Source organism: Magnolia sinica, chromosome 9, assembly GCF_029962835.1.
Source record: "Magnolia sinica isolate HGM2019 chromosome 9, MsV1, whole genome shotgun sequence".
NCBI classification, from domain to species: Eukaryota; Viridiplantae; Streptophyta; class Magnoliopsida; order Magnoliales; family Magnoliaceae; genus Magnolia; species Magnolia sinica.
Genome location: NC_080581.1, coordinates 73993886 through 74018076, shown reverse-complemented (window position 1 = coordinate 74018076; position 24191 = coordinate 73993886). Strand labels below are relative to the sequence as shown.

The 24191-nt window shown below is 41.7% G+C and overlaps 1 protein-coding gene across 1 annotated transcript; it reads right to left on the bottom strand.

Annotated features, from left to right (window-relative positions):
- Positions 1-1756: 1756 nt before the first annotated feature.
- On the bottom strand, positions 1757-23480 carry LOC131255685 (O-fucosyltransferase 27). Its single transcript, XM_058256476.1, has 10 exons — positions 23233-23480; positions 22605-22689; positions 19829-19899; positions 19645-19733; positions 17942-18185; positions 16650-16762; positions 16474-16564; positions 15944-16072; positions 14410-14963; positions 1757-2958 (listed from the first exon to the last, which is right to left on the bottom strand). Exons 1-10 carry the CDS (start codon positions 23416-23418, stop codon positions 2505-2507), a joined length of 2016 nt encoding a protein of 671 aa, XP_058112459.1. The 5' UTR covers positions 23419-23480; the 3' UTR covers positions 1757-2504.
- Between the last annotated feature and the right edge of the window lie 711 nt (positions 23481-24191).

The following is a 24191-nucleotide window of genomic DNA, read 5'->3' as shown; positions in this document are numbered from 1 at the left end:
TATCAATGCCATCCATCCATTTTACCAGCTCGTTTTAGGAAATAAACCCAAAAATGCGGCAGATGGAAGTCTCATGTGGACCACACCACAAGAACCAATGGTGATTGAACACCCACAGTTAAAAACTTCCCAAGATCCACTGTAATTTTTATCTGTCATCTAACATTTTAATTAGGTCATACAGACATGGATGATGAAAAATGCAAATATCAGCTTCATCCAAAACTATTGTAGCCCCCACATCAGTAGGGCCCATTGCTTTTCCAGCAGTACACACCCAACACGGTGCTGTGTGCTACACTAGGCAATCCGAGTCCCATGATACATCTAAAATGGGACCCACGATTTGGACAGTTTAATTTGAATTACTTGTATCCCACGTATCCCATTTTAATTGCCTTTGATAAGTCCACTTCCAAACCTCTACATGCGACATATGGCACCTGGACCACACCTGAATATGTGGACGACCACACATTTAAAACACCACTAGCCGTAGTTTCTTAGAAATTATCTAACACCATCATATCAAGTAGGCAGTGGGCTACACATGTGAGAAAGCAACGGATGATTTGGAAACTTGCCAGTGGACCAAATTCTGCGTACGGTGAAGGATCGCCATAAGAATATTGGACGGTCTAGAGAGGTCGTGTTCTGGGGTTTTACACATGCCCATGTGCATAATCTATTAATTCAAAGTTCTCTTTGAGATCCACGGTGGAGATTTCTTAATTTTTACAAGCGTTCCCTGTTTCTGTGAGAATAGGATCTTCTCTGTTGTGCAGCCATGGCTGGTTTATCCAAGCCATTGATCTGATGGACTCCATCCATGCCCAAACACACTAATCAATTGGTCAAAATTGTATGGGTAGGATCTTTCAGTTTGGTAAATTTTGGGGGAATCGGTCCATCCATCCTTGTTGGGTGGATCAAATCAATGGCTTTGAAAGCCAAACATGGGACCCACATACAAACTTGGTGTGCACAACAGAGAAATTCCCTGTCCGTTGATCTTGAACCTGCTACTTTTGATTCAAATCAATAACAGCCCAAGAGATGAAGAGACTAGGGCTGGGCATCGAGTCGAGCTGGACCGAGTTAGGGCTGACTCGACTCGATCCGGTTTTGTAATAGGCCTGACTCAAACTCGATACCAAGTCCAGCATGCCTGGCTCGATCCGAGTCCAGTCAGGCCTGGACTGATCCGGACCGAGTCGGATCCGGTTAGAAGTACCAAGTCAGGTCAAGTTGGAACTGAGTCGGATTGAGAGACGAGGGAGAGACCGAGAGATTGGAGAGGAGAGAGGAGGGTGATGGTGGTGAGTGGTTGCACTTGGAAGATGAGGATGAGGGAGGGAGAGAGACTTTGGGATCAGGTCAGAGTAGGGTACAGCAGTTATGGTTAGAGTGTCGGGTTTCAAATCGAGTCGGGTCTAACCGGATCGAGTTTTGGGTCGAGTCAGGTCTGAGTTACTAGGTAACTCAAACTCGACTCGGTTTGAGTTCGGATTGTGCAAAGCCTACTCGGTTCGGACTAACTCACTCATTTGGTTCAGGTTGTGTCGGATCTGAATGAGTCGGTCGAGTCGAGTTAGCACGATCGAGTCGTCCCGTGCCCACCTCTAGAGGAGACACGTAACAAAACTGGTGTTATGACCTCGAATATATGAGCCACAATCCAGACCACCAATTTGATGGCCACAAATTGGATGGTTGGGATTGTCCGTCCGATCACTGAATTTCAGGCTAGGCTACATCCAAAATGGGGTCCATTACTTGGACAACCTGTATTGACAAACATTATACTATATGTACCGTAGATTAGTAGACCATGTAAGAGTGCCAGAAGCACATGTTGTATTCTAACCTCCAAAACAATCCTCCTTTCATCCACCATCAAAATGGGTTTGTTAGCACACTGACAGTTCAACCAAAGAAAACAGCCGTCCATCAGATCCGGGCCATCTCAGTCTCTTAAGCAAGTTACGAGCCTGTGTCATTGAGCCGTTGTAGCATGATTGGAGTCCGATTCGACCGTTAAAGAGGAATTATAGGGTCATGTGTAGTGTCCTGACCTGCCAAGTTTGAATAAGTCATTTCATTGGTTCTCTGATCCAGACCGTTGATATGAATGAGCCCACAATGAATTGCAGACACCCCAAAAAATTTCGAATCTGTTAATCAATTTCGTACAATAGAATGAAATAAAAAACTTCATGGTATGGCAAGATCGAAAAAGATTGGATGGTTATGATTTTTTGGGGCATCATTCGTATGCTATGGGTTCAACCGTCTGGATCATCAGATCAACGTCCCTCACCTGTATGAACTTGGCACATCAGGACAACTGAAACTGAGATCGTCTACCGTTCATCGACCCTCTCAGGCTCCCAAAACCATTGAAGTGAAAAAGGTTATATACACACCGATGCTGCGCTAGGCCAACCGCGAGATGGGCGTCCAAAGAGATTACTGCATCAGCAACACAATGCAGCCTCTGATTGTCATTCCCCACCGTCAATCTCTTCTTGGTCCTCCATGTGGGACTCTTCTTTGTTACTGATGTCGGGCCCACCAACTTCCCGGTCGCTGCCAACCTGAAAAGGCTGCCCCAACCTAGGATCATCTTCATCAAGTTCTTCCTCCCTTTCCTTGTCCTTCTCAGACCGCATGATTGTATTGGCATCCATCCAAGCAGGGCATCGGTGCTCAACACCAGGAGAAACATGATCTTTTACACGGCCTGAAGGACTAGAAGCTTCGGAAGGCCTGTAGCTTGAGCATGAGCACTCAGGAACTGGGTGGGAGAGGAAGACCTGTAGCTTTGAATTTGAGGAGGCTTCGGTTAGGCCGTCGAGAACGGTTCTACTCAGGTGCTTGCGCACGGATGTTAGCCAGGTTCGATTTGCTTGGTACAGATGATCACGGATTTCTTCCAAGAGCTTCACGACTACTCTTCTGTGGTTAGAGAAGCAGCAAATGAAAGAGTATTGGCATGAGCAAGAATTGAAGGAGAGATTATGTGCGATGCTCATCAAATGATCATCTCATCCTAGCATAAAAATCAAGGCGGCCCATTCATCAAGCAACTGACACATGCATGTCGAATGTAATGGTTTTCCAATCATTCATTTCTACGTGTGGCCCACCCGATAAAAATGGAGCGACTAAATTTTTGGTCTGAGGGACGTTCACTGTGGGAGCCACATGCGGTGAGTTTGTGTTTGATGCTTTGCTCTTCTGGTGGGTGACGCTATACGTAAATGTGGACCATTGTTCAATTTCTTGTAACCATTCAATTCCTTCAAAAATATCTGGCCCACCTGATGAGTGGGCCGGCCTGACTTTCGGGCCACATCTAAACTAGATGAGTTCTTCGACCATGTACACATGTCCAGGACTCATTTATATTTCAGGCTCTTTATTGTTGGGGATCGTAATCAAAGTGGAAGATACATCAACAAATCTTGCATACAGAAAATCCCAAATGGGTGGAGGAGAAGAATTACAGTACCTATTTAAAAAAGCAAAGAAGATGAGCAAAGCTGACAACTATTCAGGAATGATTGTCCGACTCACACTATGAAACTCCAAGAAAGCTTAATACAAGAATCTTTTTTTCTTTTTCTTTTTCTTTTTTTTTTTTGGGGGAGGAGGGGGGGGAGGTCAACCCAGCCCGATTCAACTTCATATGTACGTGTGTCATAGCCTATGAATATGCCCGTTCCAATCCTCGGCTAGACAATACCATGCATCTTGAGACCATTTCGGTCTCATTCCTCTAAAATGTCTTCTTTGTGCATGTGTAGCCCACTTGATTAATGGATAGATTAGGAACATTCAAGTGGTATATAGGGATTTTTATCAATTTGGGGCCTAGCCAGGTCTGGTTGAGCACAAACCCAACCAATTTATTTGGGGCTTGGACCTGGCCAGAGCTAGACCCGCCCATGCCACCCTAACTGTTAACCACCTATTCATACATTGTCAGTTTGCAGCAAGCATGTAGTGGAAACTTTTCCAAATCTCTTTCTGGCTTGTGGAGGAAACTTCCGTGTCCCTTGGGTGACACTTGGTTGTATCCAGGATCTCTTTCTGGCTTGGCACAGTCCTCAGATGGGCAAAAGGAATTATCTGCTTGAGTACTCTACTTGCTTGTTGTGTGGTCCATCTAGAAGGAATGCACAATAGGGCATTTTGCACTCTGTATGAAAGTAGAGAGATAGCGCTTCAAAGGGCTAGAGGTAGAGTCACAGCTCAAGTAAATCCCCAAGCATAGACCATGTAACACTCGTCTCATAGTTGACAGTCCTGTCATGAACGAATCAGTGTTCCCAAGTGCATGCCCCACGTGCTAAATACCAAAACTCACTAAGAAGCAAGAGAGAGACAAGTGTGTAGAAGAATCACTTGTATTCACTAGAGCTTTCAAAACTACAACTCTTGGATGCCTTACAAATGAGGACTCCTTGTATAGAGCTAAGAGGACTCTAGAACCTATACGCATATAGCTAGGATATTCCATGTATGGCTAAGAATTCTCTAGAACGTTTCTAGAATATTCCACCCATATCAATAATTAAAAATAATATATAAAAAAACCTCTAATGGCCCCATTAACAGCCTTCACATGTCATTTTTTGCTGTAATATGTAACAATTCTTAGTGTTACCATTACGTAACAGCCGTTGTATAACTGTTCTTTAAAACCTTGTTCTACACTATTTTAGATTTTTTTATTGTTTTTTTAAGATTTATACTATTCTAAAATTCTCTACATTTGTGGTACAAAACCACCCTCTTGTGCAAGATGGCCATAAATTTGGCCAAGTCCATGACTTAAGCCCATGAGTATGATCTATCCATGACATAGGGCTCTCAACTGGGGTGGGAGGAGTGATAATGGCTTAAAGTGAGACCGACCAAGTTCCCAATGACGGTGGGTGTTCATCAGAGGCCGACATTAAGCCCTTCCCAATAGTGGTGATAATGGCTTATACAAGATGAGGTCCCTTCCCTAGGTGTGAGCTTTGCTAAGTGCACGTGTGTGCTAAAAAAGCTCAAGGACACACCATACATGTAGGTGCTAGATCTAATCCATCCATCAGGTTGGTCCAACCTTCTACATGTTTTCCCAAAATAAAATCTGGTCCAATCAGTATGCGGGCCCCCATACCAGTAGATGGGTTTGAAAACTTCAGCCAAGTTTTTTTTTTTAGATATACATTCGTTTCACAAAAAGTAGCCCACCTGACCAGTGGACAGACCTGATCCTTGGGCTAGGGCATCGATATAGTAGTGCCATTCTGATGGATGGATTGGATCTTAGACCTCTCGTGCCAAGGTGGCACTTGTGTGGTGTGTACATGAGCTTTATTGCACGTGTGTGGGCTTAGCAAAGCTCCCCTTACTGTATATTGTTTGTGGATGACGTAGTGTTGGTCGATGAGAATAGAGAGGCAGAAATCCTAAATTGGAGTAGAAGGCTCTAGAGACTAAAGGCTTCGAAATTAGAATAACAGGGCAGATTACTTGTAATCCAACTTTAGTAGGAAAAGTTCTAAATGCTTAAAAACTTAAAATCGATGGTCACGAAATCCCAAAAAGGGATTCTTTTTTCATTGTCTTGGCTCCATCATTCAAAAGAATAGGACGATTGATGAGGATGTTCCCAATAGAATTAGAGCTATGCATGTGAAGTGTAGATGTGCCTTTGGAGTGTTGTGTGATTGCTCAAGTCTATGAAACTTAAAAAGGAATATTTCATAAAAAGAACCTATTTGACTAGCAATGATATGTGGGGATGCGACTTGCCTATACTAGGAGTCTAGGATTACAAGAATCCCTCATAACCCTAAGCTCTATGGGGTTCACTTTGATGTTCGTGTTATATCCACTCCGTCCATCCATTTCTCCATCTCATTTTAGGAAATGTGCCCAAACATGAGGGTGATGCAGTCACGCAGGGAAGGACATGAGGTTGAGTGATAAAATGATGGAGAGCAGATTGAGTAGGTTCAATCACATGCAACATATACTAGAGACGTGTAACACCCCGTACTTCTAGTACTCGAGTGTTACGGTTAGAGCTGTACACGAGTCGAGTCGAGCCGAGTATCGCACTACTCGTACTCGGCTCTTAATGCCCGAGTCGTGCTCGTACTCGACTCTACTCGGCCAACGACCATAGACTCCCTGCTCGTACTCTACTCGCCCGAGTACAAGCCGAGTACGAGTAGATAACGAGTCGAGTCGAGTCCAAGTTTTCGAGGCGAGTTCGAGTACGAGCAGAAATTGGCCAGATTTAAGGCCATCCAAGGTCCATATTTTGGACAAATTTGTGGGCCGTCTAACAGTCCAAAAATTGGACAGATTTAAGGCCATCCTCGCTGTCCAAAATGGACAGATTGTGGGCCTTTCTCATGGCAAAAAATTGGGCAGATTTAAATCACATTAGGCATACTAAAGGCTTCGAAATTAGAATAACAGGGCAGATTACTTGTAATCCAACTTTAGTAGGAAAAGTTCTAAATGCTTAAAAACTTAAAATCGATGGTCACGAAATCCCAAAAAGGGATTCTTTTTTTCATTGTCTTGGCTCCATCATTCAAAAGAATAGGACGATTGATGAGGATGTTCCCAATAGAATTAGAGCTATGCATAATGCATGTGAAGTGTAGATGTGCCTTTGGAGTGTTGTGTGATTGCTCAAGTCTATGAAACTTAAAAAGGAAAATTTCATAAAAAGAACCTATCTGACTAGCAATGACATATGGGGATGCGACTTGCCTACACTAGGATTCTAGGATTACAAGAATCCCTCATAACCCTAAGCTCTATGGGGTTCACTTTGATGTTCGTGTTATATCCACTCCGTCCATCCATTTCTCCATCTCATTTTAGGATATGTGCCCAAACATGAGGGTGATGCAGTCACGCAGGGAAGGACATGAGGTTGAGTGATAAAATGATGGAGAGCAGATTGAGTAGGTTCAATCACATGCAACATATACTAGAGACGTGTAACACCCCGTACTTCCAGTACTCGAGTGTTACGGTGTAACCAAATTTGGCATAAATACAAACCTAGCTTAAGTAAGCACTCATGTGCATTCTAGACTAAATCCGACCATTAAAAGTAGTCCCAATCCATACATCAAGCTATCTATCCGTCGATTTCCAAGATGGATCAATCGTCACCCATCAGATCCACAACGTCTCGTTGATCTGTGGCCTAACGATGGATATTCGGCCAAACTATAAGATCAACCATAAGAATATCCTTGTTAAAGATTAGGCCCTACAAATGTAACGTCAAATAATAATAACTTATAACTTGAGTTAACGACTACGACTTAAATTAAGTAGTGGGGCCCACCTGAGCGATGGATCTACTTCATCCTAGGCTAGGGACCCAACTTGAGATGCAGAACCTATTAGTCGAGGTGGATCAGATTTGAGAATCCATCAGAATGACGGACTAGTAGGAATCACTAATTGATTATGGAATCACTTGGTATAGCTCACTTACAAATTTAAAATAATATGATCCTTCTTAGCAGAGCCCTATGGGCGGCTGACCGAGTAAATGAATGGCATTGATCAAGATGCAAACACAATAAACAACTTAGAAAATTTTAATAATAATAATAATAACTAAATATTTAATAATATAAAGTCACGGGACTTATAGTCCTAATAACCTACAAAGCGGGACCTACAACATGATAAAAGAAAACATATATATGTGGAGTAAAGATAAAAAAAAAATAAAAAGAAAGAAACAATTACAAAAATAAATAGTTTATGATAACATAATAATAATGGAAGAATTAATATTAATATTAGTATTTAATTAGTAACCTATTATGAAAGCCTTACAAATGGCCCATTAGGATCTTTTAACCGTTGACGTTCAATCTTGGGATGATCCGACTCTCAGATCAATGGGAAGCCACCGTTAGAGCTAGGAATCAGCTTGTATGGCCCACCTAAACCTTGGATCTAACCCATCTTTGGTCAAAGGCTAAGACAAGGCCCACCAAGGGGAATGGGTGGAGTGGATTTCGTACAGAATCATTGTGGACCCCACTATTGGTTGTGTGTACCATGGTGGGTGTGCACAGGCGGTGCACTGGACCAAGAGGCTTGGTCAAATCGGGTTTGACCCAATGCCTCCCGCAAAAGAGGAAATTCTCTTTTTTTCCTTCCTTTCTCCTGTGCTGCAATAGCTTTGACGAGCAACGCCCGCTGGCCGATCGATGGCCCACCGCCTTTGGCTACAGCCATGATCCAAACTGTCCATTCGGTAGAGGGTCCACGTGTGACCAAAACCCGACCCATCTCACACGCTTGAATGCTTGCGCGTGACCATGATATCCAGTGAAAGTAGGTCCTACAAACACATTGTTTCCAAAAACGGAAACTGTTCTTCGCACAAACACGCTGGCAATCTGCGTGAGAGGTGTTTGGGACGATCTAGAGCGTCCAAACAGTCCCGTCTCGACCGTCTGATGCTGGCAGTTTAGGGCTCCCTCATGGTGAAGAGAAAACCACGGCCGGTTTTATTTCCGCCCACTATTTTGGAAGTGGTTTCGGACAAATTAAATCCACATCATCTTTTCTCAATCCAACGGCTTAGAAACACTAGGACAAGCTATATAAGAAGGATAGCCTCAAGCTAGGGCTCTTTATACTATTCAAGGAGAAAACCAGCCACCGTCTTCTCCATTCGAACCCACTGACCAAACGCCTCCAGAGCTTTGATCTCGAGCTTCCATTAGCTCTTATAAGCGTATACAAACCATCCAGAAGCAGTGGAATCAAGAAAGACCCATCGGATTTTGATTCACCATTGGAGCCGCACCTTCTTCCCCAACAAGCTTTCGGTCATGCAATGGTGCTGCTGGACCGAGTCCAAGCTCTATGTGGTTCCAGAAGAAAAAGAAGAAAAGAAAAATAAGAAAAGAGAGGAAGAATAGAAGAAGAGAGTGGGTGTGGGTGCGGCATTGTCTCGGCCCAAACCAAGCTTGATCGACTCGTGCACCATTGTCGGGTCGACTGGACTCGGCTCGCTGAATCGGAGTCGGGTCGACCTTGGGTTTAGTGAACCTGCTAAACTGAGAGGGAGAGAGACGAGGAAGAGAGGTGAGGATGTGTTGCCACATCGACTCCACTCGAATCGAGTTTCTGACTCACTCGAACCCATTCGAAATGAAATTCGGGCTGGTTGGACTCGTCAGACGTGAAGAGAAGGAGAAGAACAAAGGAGAAGAAATAAGGAGAGAAAGAAGAATGAAGGAGAGGGCATTGAGCCGTTTGTTGCTGCTAGTCACTCGGCTGTATTCCACCGAGTTGGCCTAAGTTGGGCCTGTTTCAGTTAGGTTGGGTCTGGTTTAACCCAGCCAGCTTGCTGGACCTTAGATTTTAAAGGAAAAATAGGAAGAGGGAAGAAAGAAGAGGGAGAAGGAAAGAAGAAGTGCAACGGCTGTGTCAACTCAACTCAACCTCCTGAGTTAACTCGCTGGACCACATCCAATCTCCGTTGAGGTATAAAACCCTCCACCCTCTTGTGTTGTAAATCACTTTTGATTATTTAATTAGATGTTATAGCTATTAAACTTGTATTTCTCAAACCTTGACCTTAAGTGAGAGTGTGGGTCAAAGTCCACTAGATGATGTGATCAAAACCCTAACTATAGGATAGATTGCAGGTCGAAGTTCATTAGATAGCATAGTTAAGACCCCAACTATCATGAATACTAAGCATGAATAGCCACTAACATGTTACGTATATTAGTATTAGAAATAATAAACAAAATTATGATTATTAGACTTCTACATTTTATTTATTATCCTTAAATATTATTATGAATAGATTCATTGTCGATAACTATTAGTCTCATCCCTTTCATTATGGGATTAGTATAATCCTTGTTATATTATTGTTAGTAGGAATTTTGTTAGTATTACTTGCATTATTTAAGAAATTATTAGACATTATAAGAATGATAGGTAATATCGGTATATTTACATATGAACTTGTGAACCATCATTATTAATGTACTAGCTAATATAAATTATAACACTAACGTTAATGGTTATGTGGTAATTATTAAGATTGAATTATAACTAACTCACCAACTAGGGTTCAAACCCTAAACATCTAGCCTAGACCTAAACAATCTAAACCCTAGGTCAATACCTTGAACATAAACAGTGAGTTAAGTTGGATCTAATGGCACAATTTCATTACTTATGGTAGGATCCAAGTGTAAGGGTGTGCACACTTCCCAATAACATTAGAAGGCAAGTCGACATATGAGGTGATAATTCTTCCCCTTGAGCTTTCCATTTTCCCATTAGCTTAAGTGATAGTTTTATTTTAATTGACAATTGATATATCCTTCTTATAATCACATGTGTAATTGTTGGAAATGACTTGCTAGATTACATGTTTAATATTCATACTGCATACTCTCTTATATTCATGGATTACTTGTGGATTGCTTATGGAACTTAAACTGGTACATCAGTTGGAAACCCCCACTTATAAATGTACATCCATACTTGGGATGTACCAGTGGGAAACCCCCACTTATAAATGTACATCCATACTTGGGATGTAACTTGACTGATAGTGTTTATAATGGGCCTTCGATCTAGTAGTTACTTGAATGATGGTTTAATTTGGACATTGATGTGGGCCTACCATCCATGGGTTACTGAGTCTAAGTGGTTTTTAAAGATGATCTTTATCGCATAGTTTTGATATTTGCCATATGTATCTTAGTTTTGATATTCGATCTATGTGGCTTAGTTTTGATATTCGCCCTGGTTGGCCTTGTTTTGGTATTTGCCTTTTATGGGTTCGATGTATTATTTCTATACAACCCTACGGTGGTAAGCCTCATTTACTGAAATATGATTAGTCACTAGTCGACGGGTTTCCATTAAACATCCTAAGATGGTGGTCTCATGAGCCGGGGATGGTAGTATGGGACTTATACATGAGCTGTCGGCCTACGCTGGTGACAAGCCCCTTAGTAACCTTGAGCTTATTTAAATTGGCTGATTGTAACTAGACTAATAATTGTTTGGCTAATCATGCATACATGGCACAGACCAGCATCTATCGCTATCGTACGTGATGTATGTATTTTGTCCGACTGGATGATCATTCCCAGGTCAATGATTGTATGGGTGACAAGTCCGCTATCCACACGAATGAGCATCCCGGAGCGATGATTGCATTCACGCATCCATGCATCTAATAAGACCTGCATCATGTATTGTTTTGTATGCTTTGTTTTATAACTATGCTTACCTAATGCGGTGGTGGGTAATTTTGAGGGGAATTCACACTGAGTTGGCTACTCATCCATCAAATATATAACCGTACAGGTAGCACAGGTGGCTTAAGTAATTTCCAGGTTCAGGCTGATGAGGAGTCGGGTACAAGTGCCAGGGTTGCATGGCTGTATCTACCTCGAGAAGCTTCAGGGTCTGGCGGCTCAAATTTACTTGTATTCTACTATTTCTCATGCATTGAATCATGTAATTCTTGTATTTGCTAATTTTTGAGACATTGGCTTGTATAAGTCATTATGGGCAACCTCTTGTATACTTCTTTATATTGATTTATAAACTTTTCTTTATATTGATTTGTCCATCCTACGCTCATCTACTTACTCTGAAGCTAAATAAATATATATATATATGGAATTTGATCATCTGTTAAGGTTAACACTCGGGTTTTTGGGATACGGGTCATATACTCGGGTCCTGAAAAGTTGGGACGATCTAGAGCGTCCAACCAACCCGAACTTCATTTCGAATAGGTTCGAGCGAGTCAGAAACTCGGTCTGAGTAGAGTCGATGTGGCAACACATCCTCACCTCTCTTCATCGTCTCTCTCCCTCTCAGTTTAACAGGTTCACTAAACCCAAGGTCGACCCGACAATGGTGCACGAGTCGATCAAGCTCGGTTTGGGCCGAGACAATGCCGCACCCACACCCGCTCTCTTCTTCTATTCCTCTCTTTTCTTATTTTTCCTCTCTTCTTTTTCTTCTAAAACTACATAAAGCTTGGACTCGGTCCAGCAGCACCATTGCATGACCGAACGCTTATTGGGAAAGAAGGTGCGGCTCCAATGGTGAATCAAAATCTGATAGATTTTCTTGATTCCACTGCTTTTAGACGGTTTGTATACGCCTATAAGAGCTCATGGAAGCTCGAGATCAAAGCTCTAGAGGCGTTTGGTCAGTGGGTTCAAATGGAGAAGACGGCGGCTGGTTTTCTCCTCGAATGGTATGAAGAGCCCTAGCTTGAGGTTATCTTTCTTATATGGCTTGTCCTAGTGTTTCTAAGCCATTGGATTGAGAGAAGATAGTGTGGATTTAATCTGTCCGAAGCTTATTGTGGTTTTCTCCTCGAACGGTCGAGACGGGACTGTTTAGACACTCTAAATCGTCCCAAACACCTCTCACGCGGATTGTCAGCGTGTTTGCATGGAGAACAGTTTCCATTTTTGGAAACAATGTGTTTGTAGGGCTTACTTTCACTAGAGATCGTGGTCACACACAAGCATTTCAGCGTATGAGATGGGTCGGGTTTCGGTCACACATGGACCCTTTACCGAATGGAGCTGCAGCCAAAGGTGGTGGGCCATCGATCGATCAGCGGGCGTTGCTCGTTAACGCTGTTGCAGCGCAATAGAAAGGAAGGAAAAGAGGAGAATTTCCTCTTTTGGTGGGAGGCATCGGGTCAAACCCGATTTGACCAAGCCTCTTGGTCCAGTGCACCGCCCGTGCACACCCACCATGGTACACACGCAACCAATAGTGGGGTCTACAATGATTCTGTACGAAATCCACTCCACCCATTCCCCTTGGTAGGCCCTGTCTTAGCCTTTGACCAAAGATGGGTCAGATTCAAGGTCCAAGTAGGCCATACAAGCTGACTCCTAGCTCTAACGGTGGCTTCCCGTTGATCTGAGAGTCGGATCATCCCAAGATTGAACGTCAACGGTTAAAAGATCCTAATGGGCCATTTGTAAGGCTTTCATAATAGGTTACTAATTAAATACTAATATTAATATTAATTCTTCCATTATTATTATGTTATCATAAACTATTTATTTTTGTAATTGTTTATTTCCTTTTATTTTTATTATCTTTACTCCACATACATATGTTTTCTTTTATCATGTTGTGGGTCCCGCTTTATAGGTTATTAGGACTATACGTCCCATGACTTTATATTATTAAATATTTAGTTATTATTATTATTAAAATTTTCTAAGTTGTTTATTGTGTTTGCATCTTGATCAACGCCATTCATTTATTTGGTTAGCCGCCCATAGGGCTCTGCTAAGAATGATTCCATAATCAATTAGTGATTCCTACCAGTCCGTCATTCTGATGGATTCCCAAGTCTGATCCACCTCGACTAATGGGTTCCGCATCTCAAGTTGTGTCCTTAGCCCAGGATGAAGCAGATCCATGGCTCAGGTGGGCCCCACTACTTAATTTAAGTCGTAGTCGTTGACTCACATTATAAGTTATTATTATTTGACGTTACATTTGTAAGATCTAATCTTTAACAAGAATATTCTTATGGTTGATCTTATAGTTTGGCCGAATATCCATCGTTAGGCCACAGATCAACGAGACGTGGATCTGATGGGCGACGATTGATCCATCTTGGAAACCGACAGATAAATAGCTTGATGTATGGATTGGGACTACTTTTAACGGTCAGATTTAGTCTAGAATGCACGTGGGTGCTTACTTAAGCTAGGTTTGTATTTATGTCAAATTTGGTTACACCGTAACACTCGAGTACTGGAAGTACGGGGTGTTACAAGACGTCTCTAGTAAAGAAAAGAAAGTTGATCAAGGGCATGTTTGGAAACATGGAATCCATGTGGAAACGGAAATTATTTTTCACAAAAAAGACAGTTGGGCTATTTGGATACGTGAATTCCACACAATATTCATTACCTTATTCACGGTCAGAATTCTCTAACACAAGAAACAAGGTGACAATTGTCTAACGAATTTGAGAATTCCACTTGCCATCCAAACAAGCACCTGATTTTTGGACTCCTATTTCCAATGACCATGGAAATCATCATTGGGTAATCATTGCATTGTCCACGGAATCCACGTATCTGAACACACACCCAAGGTTAAAGGGCATGAAAAAAAAAATGATGATAGGAAGAACTAAAAGGACTTCAATAGAAGTATGAAAAGGGTTATGAAGGCTTGTTCATTCATCAAGGCTAAGGCCTTATATAGGATTGAGTGGTGAAATAGGACTTATAAAGCCGACCCCGAATAGTCAGGACAAGGCTATGATGGTGGTGGTGGTGGTGGTGGTGGTGATGGAATGTAAAAGCATACCTATCAGGTCGGAACGTTTTTGAGGCAGTGGACTGATAGAGCCTGTGACCCATGACCAAGCTTGCTAAACTTGGACGCCCCTTGCCATCTCGATCAAACCCAGGGAAGAATGCATCAGCTTCAACACAGATTATATAGTCAATCGCTTCCCACAACAATTTATGAGCATTGGTTCTCAACTCCACGATTGATGCCACCGGCTCTTTATCAATTTCGGCTACCCAACCCCACCATCCCTCGATGTTGTGTGGGTATTTAGGCCTGGCAGGAGGCGGTGGAAGCGGCCGAGGACGCGGGCCTGATTTTTTCCATGCGTTGAGGTCCATTTCTTCCTTAACCAAAGGCAGCTTCTGATGGGGAGAGCTGATCAGGCACTCCTCGTGGCCGTAGATACTTGCAAGTTCTCTAGCAGTGCTTAGAGAAGTCCGATCAACGACGTTCTCAAACATTGCATGTAGAGGAATCAATACCCTCTGGCCGCCGAATATTTCACCCCCCGAAACATATATTATTGTGTCTGAAGAATAGCCATATGCACGAAGAAGAATACCAACCTGTAAAATAAAATGTTTACAACCAGTTACAGCTTGTGCATACCGTCATAGACCTGATCACCATGGGCTAGACTACCACATGTGATTTCCACCATCTACCACACGTGATTTCCACCATCTACTTCACATGATTTCCACCATTTATTAAATGGTGAGCATACATCCACAAACCATGTGGCATAAATGCATGTCAATCCAGACTTTCCAAATTGTGGGCCCTACTATGGATAGCATATTCAAAAAACAAGTATAGGACAAATCTAATCATCCAATTAGTGGCCATCAAAAGCCCAGCCAGAGAAAATGATCAATTTCCAAATTCAACAACCGATATCAGATGGTTAAGATCATGTCTACAATGTCAGTTTTGTGGGATGTGTTCCATCAATTATGAGTAGGAGTGGCAATGGGCTGGTTAGAGCCAGGCCAGGCAACGTCCAAGCCCGGCTCGATGCTTAAGACCCAAGGCCCAAGCCTGGCATGCGCCAAGCAAAATAGGCTCAAGCCCAAGACCTAAAATGGCTGGGCCTGGGCCCAACCCAACCTGAAAATTTATGAAATCCATATTTCCAACTTAAATATTCCTAATTTATCCATTGATCAAGTGGGCCACACATGCACAAAGAAATAGACATTTTAGAGGAACGAAACCAACAGTCTGCATACAAGATGGATGGGTTGCCGAACAGAGGATTGCAAAGGAATATTTGTAGGATATAACACATGTAGATAAAAAGTCAGGTTAGGCTGGGTGAGCCCAGACTGGTCAGGCTAAAATGACTTGGGTCCAAGCCTGACCCGAAAATTAATCAGGCCCTGCATGCAAGGCCCAAGCTCGGTCCATGGGTCAAGCAAGTAGGTCCAAGCTGGGTCGGGCAAGCGACCCAGCCCATTGCCACCCTTTATGACAAGACCCAACTTGGGTGGTCTGAATCAATGATATAAATCATGTATATGGTGTATAAGTTACCACTACTTACCTCTTCTGGCATCAGTGGACATGAGCCGTTGAGACGCTGATTCATGGAATTAACAGGAAGTTCCTCCTTCACCAGCCCACGTTTGATCATCCACAATCTTCTATGTTGTATGAGTTCCGTATGTACATCCTTCATAAGAGTTTGGGGATCCCATGCACATAAAATCAGAACCCAGAAACTCTTCACAAATACTTGACAACAAAAACTTCTGTCAAGCCCAGGTGCACGTCTACAAAATGCCAAGTCTACAAAATAAGAGCCACACATCAGATGGGCCACACCATTTCGATGACATGGCCAAAATGGGCTGGTCCACTCACTAGCATGAGGACTAGGGGCAATTTTTTAAACCAGGCATTGTTTGGCCCATCTAATGATCGGCCGCGTAATTGGGACACATCATCAAGATGGTGAAGCCCACCCACCGCACCTTTGGATTCCCGCAAACATGTCCATGTGGCCATTTGAGAGGTGCCTGTGTGTGTATGTTTCCAAACTGAGCATGAGCTTGAAGGGATTGGATTCCAAACCTGGAAGAGCTCAGCACAACCATGATAAGCTAGAGCATCTCTAGTCACCCCAGGATTGTATGCTAAAAATGGCCGTCCTGTGGCCCGTAGCCTGAAAAGGGTTTTTTAAAGTTCAGAAAGTAAGGAAAACATATAAAGTGATTGAGAAACAAGGATCAAGGAATGCATCTCATCACCTATTAAGTATTTTGGTGCCAAGTTCTTGGACCTCGTCCCGAAATCGAAGGGCATGAAAAGCAACCCTACACCTCAGCCTCTGGCATTCTTCAAGATGGGGTGGGAGGATAGCCTAGCTTGATGAAAAAAAAAAATGGGAATAAAAGGATATTCCAGCATCCATTTGAACATGAAACAAGAAAGCTACTAAATCCTATAAGTGCGCTTGTGCTAAGCCCACATGTGGGCCACCTGTGCCAACCGAATTACCTAACACGTGTGAGGCATCTGAGCCATGCATCTGTAAAATGAAAGCTCGTCTAAGCCAAGTCAAGTCAGTTTAGTTGGTTACAACTCCAAGTCCCCAAGGCCCGTCTAAAACCAAGACTTGAGACTTGAGTCCTGGCACATACCTGGTGGGGCCCACCCTGTAGATGGCCTAGCCAAAAAGTGAGACTATTCAACTAATCAACTCATCAGGTAGGCCAACAGGTATGAAAAAAATGGATGGTTTAAGAGAGAACTAGCCTCATTCACACGTAGCAGTGTGGCCCACCCGATGAGCAAACAAGCCTTATTTTTCGGCAAGGTCATCAGCAGCCTGTCCACGGATCACCACTTTAATCTCTCACGCAGATAGCCCTACACAGTTTCAGAGCTGCAGAGCCCAGTCCCCAATCCACGTCTTGAATTTTGAATGATTGTGTTAATATAGCAACAAATTGGATGATCATCAACCAAGGATATGCACATCATATTTGGGTTTTCAGTTTGTAGAGGGGGTTCCCAAGGTTAAGTGCTCCAAACTAATGCAGGGACATTTTCACATTGGGCTCAAGTGGGGTGGCCTGTGGGATGCAGGGGCACACTCAGGGTGGGTCACCTGTGTGAGGCGGGTTGCTCGTATGAAGCAGAACTCATGTGAAGTGGGGCCCACGAGGGGGGTTCGGCCGAAGTCCTAACCCATGGGATGTGAGGCCTGGGCTCTGAGATTAAGGGATTGATTTGTCATGCTCTATCAGTTCGAGCTTTTAGAGCAAGTGGTTAGTTGTCCTGCATCAGCATCACAACACATTGTTCTGTTGGGCATCACTTTGGAAGGACCATGCATCAAAGACCTCCTTGCATTGCCCTAGATTCATCTTAAAAACAACCCAAGATTGGCGGCTGCGATCTTCCTGACTTGGGTAATTTTCTTAGAAATAGAACATCCGCAATGAGACTCATCAGACCAAGGTCAGGATCACCAAGAAATGGGCCCCACTTGCACAAACTGAAATCCCATGTATCCTCCTCCTTCCGTAATATGTACCTGCAAGCATCCTCCATCTGTAACAAGCAATTCGACTACTGAATGCCGCTTTAGTACTGGGAGGACTAGTTCACGATAAAATTCCGGAGAAGCTGAATATGGCACTTTAAATACGGGCATTTCCTTATTCCTCCTCGCTGCTTTGAAATTCTTGGGCAGGCTCTTTACAACTAAGACATCCTTTGCTAATGCCTCTACGAAATGTTCCTCATTATAAAGGTATGCAAAACTCTTGAAAGCAGAACTGCAAGAAGAAACAAATGAGATAAACAATGAAAAAGCTGACTGGTTTTATCAATTGGCGGTGTAATTAAACTTTAGGGGCTCACTCCAGTAGTACCGTTACCACCCTAACCTCATGGCGGTACCAACTAGATGTGGGGCCAACATGATGCATTCACACCATCCAACCTGTGGGCCTGATTTCACAGGTTCACACCTGAGTTGTAAAACGGCCTGATTTTTGGCCTGGCCCTTCATCTGACCTTGATGAAGGTCTGAACAGACTGGTTCTATATGTACAACACAGTAGGCCGACCACTCTAATTGATAGTGGGCGTTCCCTCTCGACATGTTCTATGGCCCACCTGAGCTTTTGTATGGTCTGATGTTTGGGGCTGGTGGTTTTTTTGAGGTTACACTTCTGACAGATGAGTTGGATTCCACAAACACATCATTGGGCTGCATATCTGGTCGGTACCGTCTTAAGGTTACCATGGTACTCCTACCACATGAGTGTGCTCCTAAACTTTAAGAGCACATTTGGATGCACTAGAATTCAATTGCAATAAATAGTTCAATTGAGTGGAAGTGACCAAATTGTAATTACCTTTGTATTCATGCAAGGACTATAATGTTAGTCATTTCTTTTCACTTAAGTTGAAAGTCATACTCGAATACATGGCAACTGTGTACAAGATCTGAACCGATCACGTCAGTTAACTATGGCCCAAAAAATTACAGTGAGCGGACACTCGTAGCTATTCTATCAGAGGACATTTGGGGAAAGAAAATGCATGGGTACAAAGAAACCTAACCAAAGTTCTTTTTAACATCTATTTTACCCATCATGGGTTCAGATTGTACAATTCCTGCAAATTTTAGGGCATGGCCCATCCAAGATAGGGCCTACCTGATGACGGCTTTGGATCTCATTGCCATTTGTATGGCAAATCAATCACTAATAAGTGTTGCGAAAAGTACAAATATTCTTGGTTAACTTTACATACAAAGAGACTACGTTCCAAGTTGCAATTACAATCTCTCAAGTAGGACTTTAAAAGAGAGATTTGCTAAGTGCACACGTGTGCAATAAAGGCCGTGTACACACCACTCATGTGCCAGCGTGACACAGGTGCAAGATCCAATCCATCCATCAGGTTGGTCTGACATTTTACATGTTTTCCCAAGAATAAATCTGGTCCACTCAGCATGTGGACTCCAATATTGACAACAGGTCGTTCGGATCAAAGGATCGGATCTTGGACCTATCATGTTATTGCACACACATGTCAGCTTAGCAAAGCTCCTTGAAAGGAATGTCAATGAAAATTTATGGGTGACTTCTCATTGCGAGTATCAAGGAAGGGTAACAATTTTGGTCATTTTCACTTAATTGAACTAGTAATTGCAATCCAATCCAATAGTGCATCCAAACGCAATCTCAAAAGCGGTAAGGTGGTAGTAAAGTCAATTGAGAGGACCTAATTCCCTTGCTGCTTGTGGTCGATTGGAGCTCAGGAATAACTAATGTAGCATTTAGAAGCCGAGAAACCACAACAGCATCACAGATCTGCAAGAACAAGAAGATCAACAATACTCCCCTCATGGTAGGCTTTTTCAGTTCTTATTATCAAACAATGGGCGGTTCAAATGTGAATTCCTCACCGAATTCCTGATCTCATGGAAACCTCCTTGTATCTTGACAAAGATAAAGCCATTGGTTTGTACACTAGGGCCTGTCATTAAGTACTAAAGGTAAGAAGAAATCAAGCTTGTTACACGAAATTTACTAGAAATGGTTACATAGATTTATGCACACATGGCGTGTCTATATATATATATATATATATATATAAGATACATGGTATCCATATATGCAAGAACATATTTCAAAAGCACTTGGACTTGGCAGGGGACTCACCACGCATGCCTAGACGCATGTGTGCAAGATCCAAGGTGTTCATACCATGTATGTTATCCAGCCCAAGAATCAGGCCAGACTGCTGATCAGGTGGGGGATACATGTATCAAAGAAAAATACATTTGTAAGAGATTGGACAACAGTCTACATATGTGACATGTATCACCCATCACCTGCCGGTGAGCAGAACAGCCTGACTTTTGGGGCAGAGCACATATGTGTTGCGGCCTGACAAATGAACGCTCTGGATGTCATGTACATGTGTCGCATTGGGGCCACAATATGAGGACAAACAGATCAATCACATGATGGAAATTGGAATGTTCCCACCTACTCTTCTCAATCCAACTATTGTTTAGCAATGGCTTACAAACATTCTCGACATCAATTGTTGTTAAGAATCATCTCAAAGATTGTCATATTTTGTGTTTCGCATTCCTTCCATTTTATGTTATGTATTCTTGCAAGTTGTCTTGTCTTCAACTACACAGAGAGACTCAGCATATAAGGGTGCATTTGGATGCGCAGTTGAATTGAATTGCAATAATTCAATTAGATATTGAGGAAATGACTAATATGGAGCTCATAATGATGAAGAACCCTCGTTGCAATTCCATGCATTGTTATTTGGGAGCTAGCCCTTCTTGTAAGTGGTATGAGGCATACCACCCTTTGTCATTTCAACTTCATTGAATTAAATAAGTGCAATTTAGTTCAACTGAGCATCAAAACACAGCCTAAAAGTGGGAAGCAATGACCAACCCCTACTTGCAATTTCAAGCATTTCAACTTGGACTTTAAAGGACTGAAGCAGCTAATTGGGGTCTCACCCACTTTAGTCATTTCAACTTCACTGAATTGAATAATTGGAATTCAATTCAATTGAAATTCCAAACGCAGGTTAAAATGGCAAATGGCATTTATATGTGACTTGACAAGCATGGCAGGTAATGTTTTCCGTTCCTGATCGAACATGAAAGATTAGAGGGTTAATAGAGCCTGTCTACTATGAAAAGAAAGCCATGCGATACACAAGGATTCAAAGGCGGTTAATAGAGCCTGTCTACTATGAAAAGAAAGCCATGCGATACAGAAGGATTCAAAGGCGCTTAATTCAATGTCATCACTTAATTTAGGGCCTGTTTGGATTGTGGGAACAGAAAAGTGTTATGATTATTTGATGGAGTCCATTTTTGGAGTTCTTGTTTGGATACCAAGTGTAAATCTCATATTCCTCTCATAATGGTCAACTCAAATCTTCTGCATAACAATTTGACTACATTAAAGTCTAACAATTTCTATTTCCAATATCACTATTTCCTTTTCTATCCAAACACCGGAAAACCCTTTTATTTTCTTTCCTTTTACCACAATCCAAACAGGCACTTACAAGAATTCTCGTCTATGAGGAATTTAGACATCATGCACTAAGTCAAGGAAGAAATATATTTATAGATGAAGTCGCACCCATGCATATGCTTTCTATATCTTCATACATTTCTCATGAGGAATTCTTTTACAACTTGGTCACTTGTAATTAACGAATAGCAACATTGATCAATTGGATCAATGTAGAAACATGAAAAAGGAACCACAATCAGTCTAACTAGCTCCACAACTCGAGGGTATACATGGTACCAGTTGCAGTGCAGTTTTTACAAGTGGGGCCCATGGTCAAGTGTTCCAGACCATTGGTCTGCTAGACCCACAGCAGATGGATCATGCCCCAAAATCTCCTTGGTAGGAAAATCCAATCCTTCCAACCTGTGAGGCTGTGACCTGAAAACAGATGGTCAAGAAGAGAAATAGAGGAATGGTCCACATTCAACTACAAACAGGCCAAGCCTGGTGGACATATTCTTCCAATCTGGGAGATTTTTGTGTGTGGCCCATCATGGCAATCTGCATCAGACCAGTGGTCAAACCATGGATGACCTACTTGTATCAACTGAAAACCCAATTACACCATTTTCAACAAGGAAATTGCAATATTAGCTTATTCTTTTCTAATGTAGTTATCGTTACCTCTCAACAAAAAAAATAATAATAATAAAAATCTTAGCTTATTCTGAAAATTCCCAACAATTACAAACTGCAATCTTTCTTCCATTCTAATTACAAATTCAAAGGTAAAAGGAACAAAAGGTTCCATTCCTTGTCTTGCATAATAACAAGCAGATAGAAATCAACTACCAGGAATGATCATACACAACCATAGCATGGTAAACTTACCACGCTTCGCAGTTTTCCCAACCACATGTCGCATGTGTAGGACATCCAAGCTGTGTAAAAGGTGGCCCACATCATCAGAATCAATGGATGGCCAGCAATTGCGGGCCACTTGATAAGTGGATCGGCATAGGAAGTTCTACGCCTGCGACATTTTGACAGTAAAAAAGGTCTCTCATGTTAAGCTTATCAAGCTATGGTTGTGTGTGATCACTCCCCATCATCTAATACCAGTTTTTTTTTTAAATACTTCTAAAAAAAAAAACAGAAAAATGGAAAGAAAGATCTAACCTTGGTACATTCCTCTGGGATTTGCATGTGGATGTAGAGATTCAAGAGGCCTTACAGGACCCCATAACCTTCTATACATTGAACTCTGAATTCCCAAAAGAAGACTAGAATCAAAACCAAGTAATTAAAAAATAATATAAATGGGAAAATTTGGATTAAAAACAAGAAACACCATTACGTTAGTCTAATTCAAAGTTTTTTTTAAAAAAAAAACTTGCTGGGTTTTTTTTTTTTTTTTGCAATACTGTTTTTCCAGCAAAAAAAATGCAATATTCAAAAACCCAACCAAAACCCATTATTGTAGATTAATGGCATTCAAAAGACCAATACCCTTTAAAATTTTTGAAATCTAGATGTTCTTTTTCCATATATATATATAAACCATGAATCTAATCAAATTACCCAAAAAAAAAAAAAAACACACACACACACACACACACACAAAAAGAAAGATAAAATCTCACTCCATTTTTACCATTTCCACTCACAAAAATAAGAACTACAACAACAAGGTCTAAAAAGAAGAATTAAAATGGCACTAAAAAACCCAAAACCCATTAAAAAGATCAAATCTTTAATCCAAAAAACATGAAAAAACAAAGAAATCTTGATGGGTTTTGTCCATTACAGCTCTAGGAAGATCTGCATTCTCAAATCTAGGCCTCCAAGTGAAGATTGTGATTGAATGCTGCTCATCAGCAACGCTACTCTCAGTAGAAGTATATCTTGCAAGCAGGAAATGAGCAAATAGAGAAAATGCTGATAAAACCAGCCCAAAAAGACCTATCCATTTCATCTTCGATTTCAAAACCATCTTCAATGAATTCAAAGGAGAAAATTTTCTTTTTAAAAAAAAAAAAAAGTGAGAGTTACTACGAGCAAAAATCTCTCATTTTCATTTTGTCTTTTTTCTCTTCATCTTTTTCCAAAGGTTTCGTGTGAAGAAGGGGTGAGAAAAGAAGTTTTTTTCAAACCTACACGCATCTCTACACATTAAATCTACACGCATAACACTGTCAAGTTGTTAGCTGTGTATCGAATCCGAACCATGGATCATGTTACATCCAGATTTTGACTTATCTAAAATAAATATTATACCGTTTATGAAATCAGGTGGTCCATTTAATTGTATTTTATTTTTTACCGTTGGTTTAAATTCATTAATTTATATGATTCATAAATATTTTTGGAGTTTTATGTAAGTTGAAAGGGTTAAGTGTACGTTATGAATGGCTTGGATGAATTGATGAAGGCCATATTTGCACGTGATCCGTCGTGTATTGGTGAGTGTAGAGAGGTGCGTGTGGAGCTTGAAAAGCTGAGTCAAGGAAGATGATGGTACGGTAGAGCCGGAAGAACCGGAGTACGGTACAGCCATCTTTTCAAACTATATTTGGCAGATTAAAGGGTAAATCTGGACTGTCCATCTAGTTGGACATACTACAGATGGTAATATTTTTAATAAAAATTCAGAAAATATAATCTTTGGAATCTGATTGATGGAGTTCTAAGCTACGGTAGGAAAGAAATCTTTCAGGAAAGTGAACGAATATGAAGGATGGAGACGTTAGACCGATGCTACTTTCA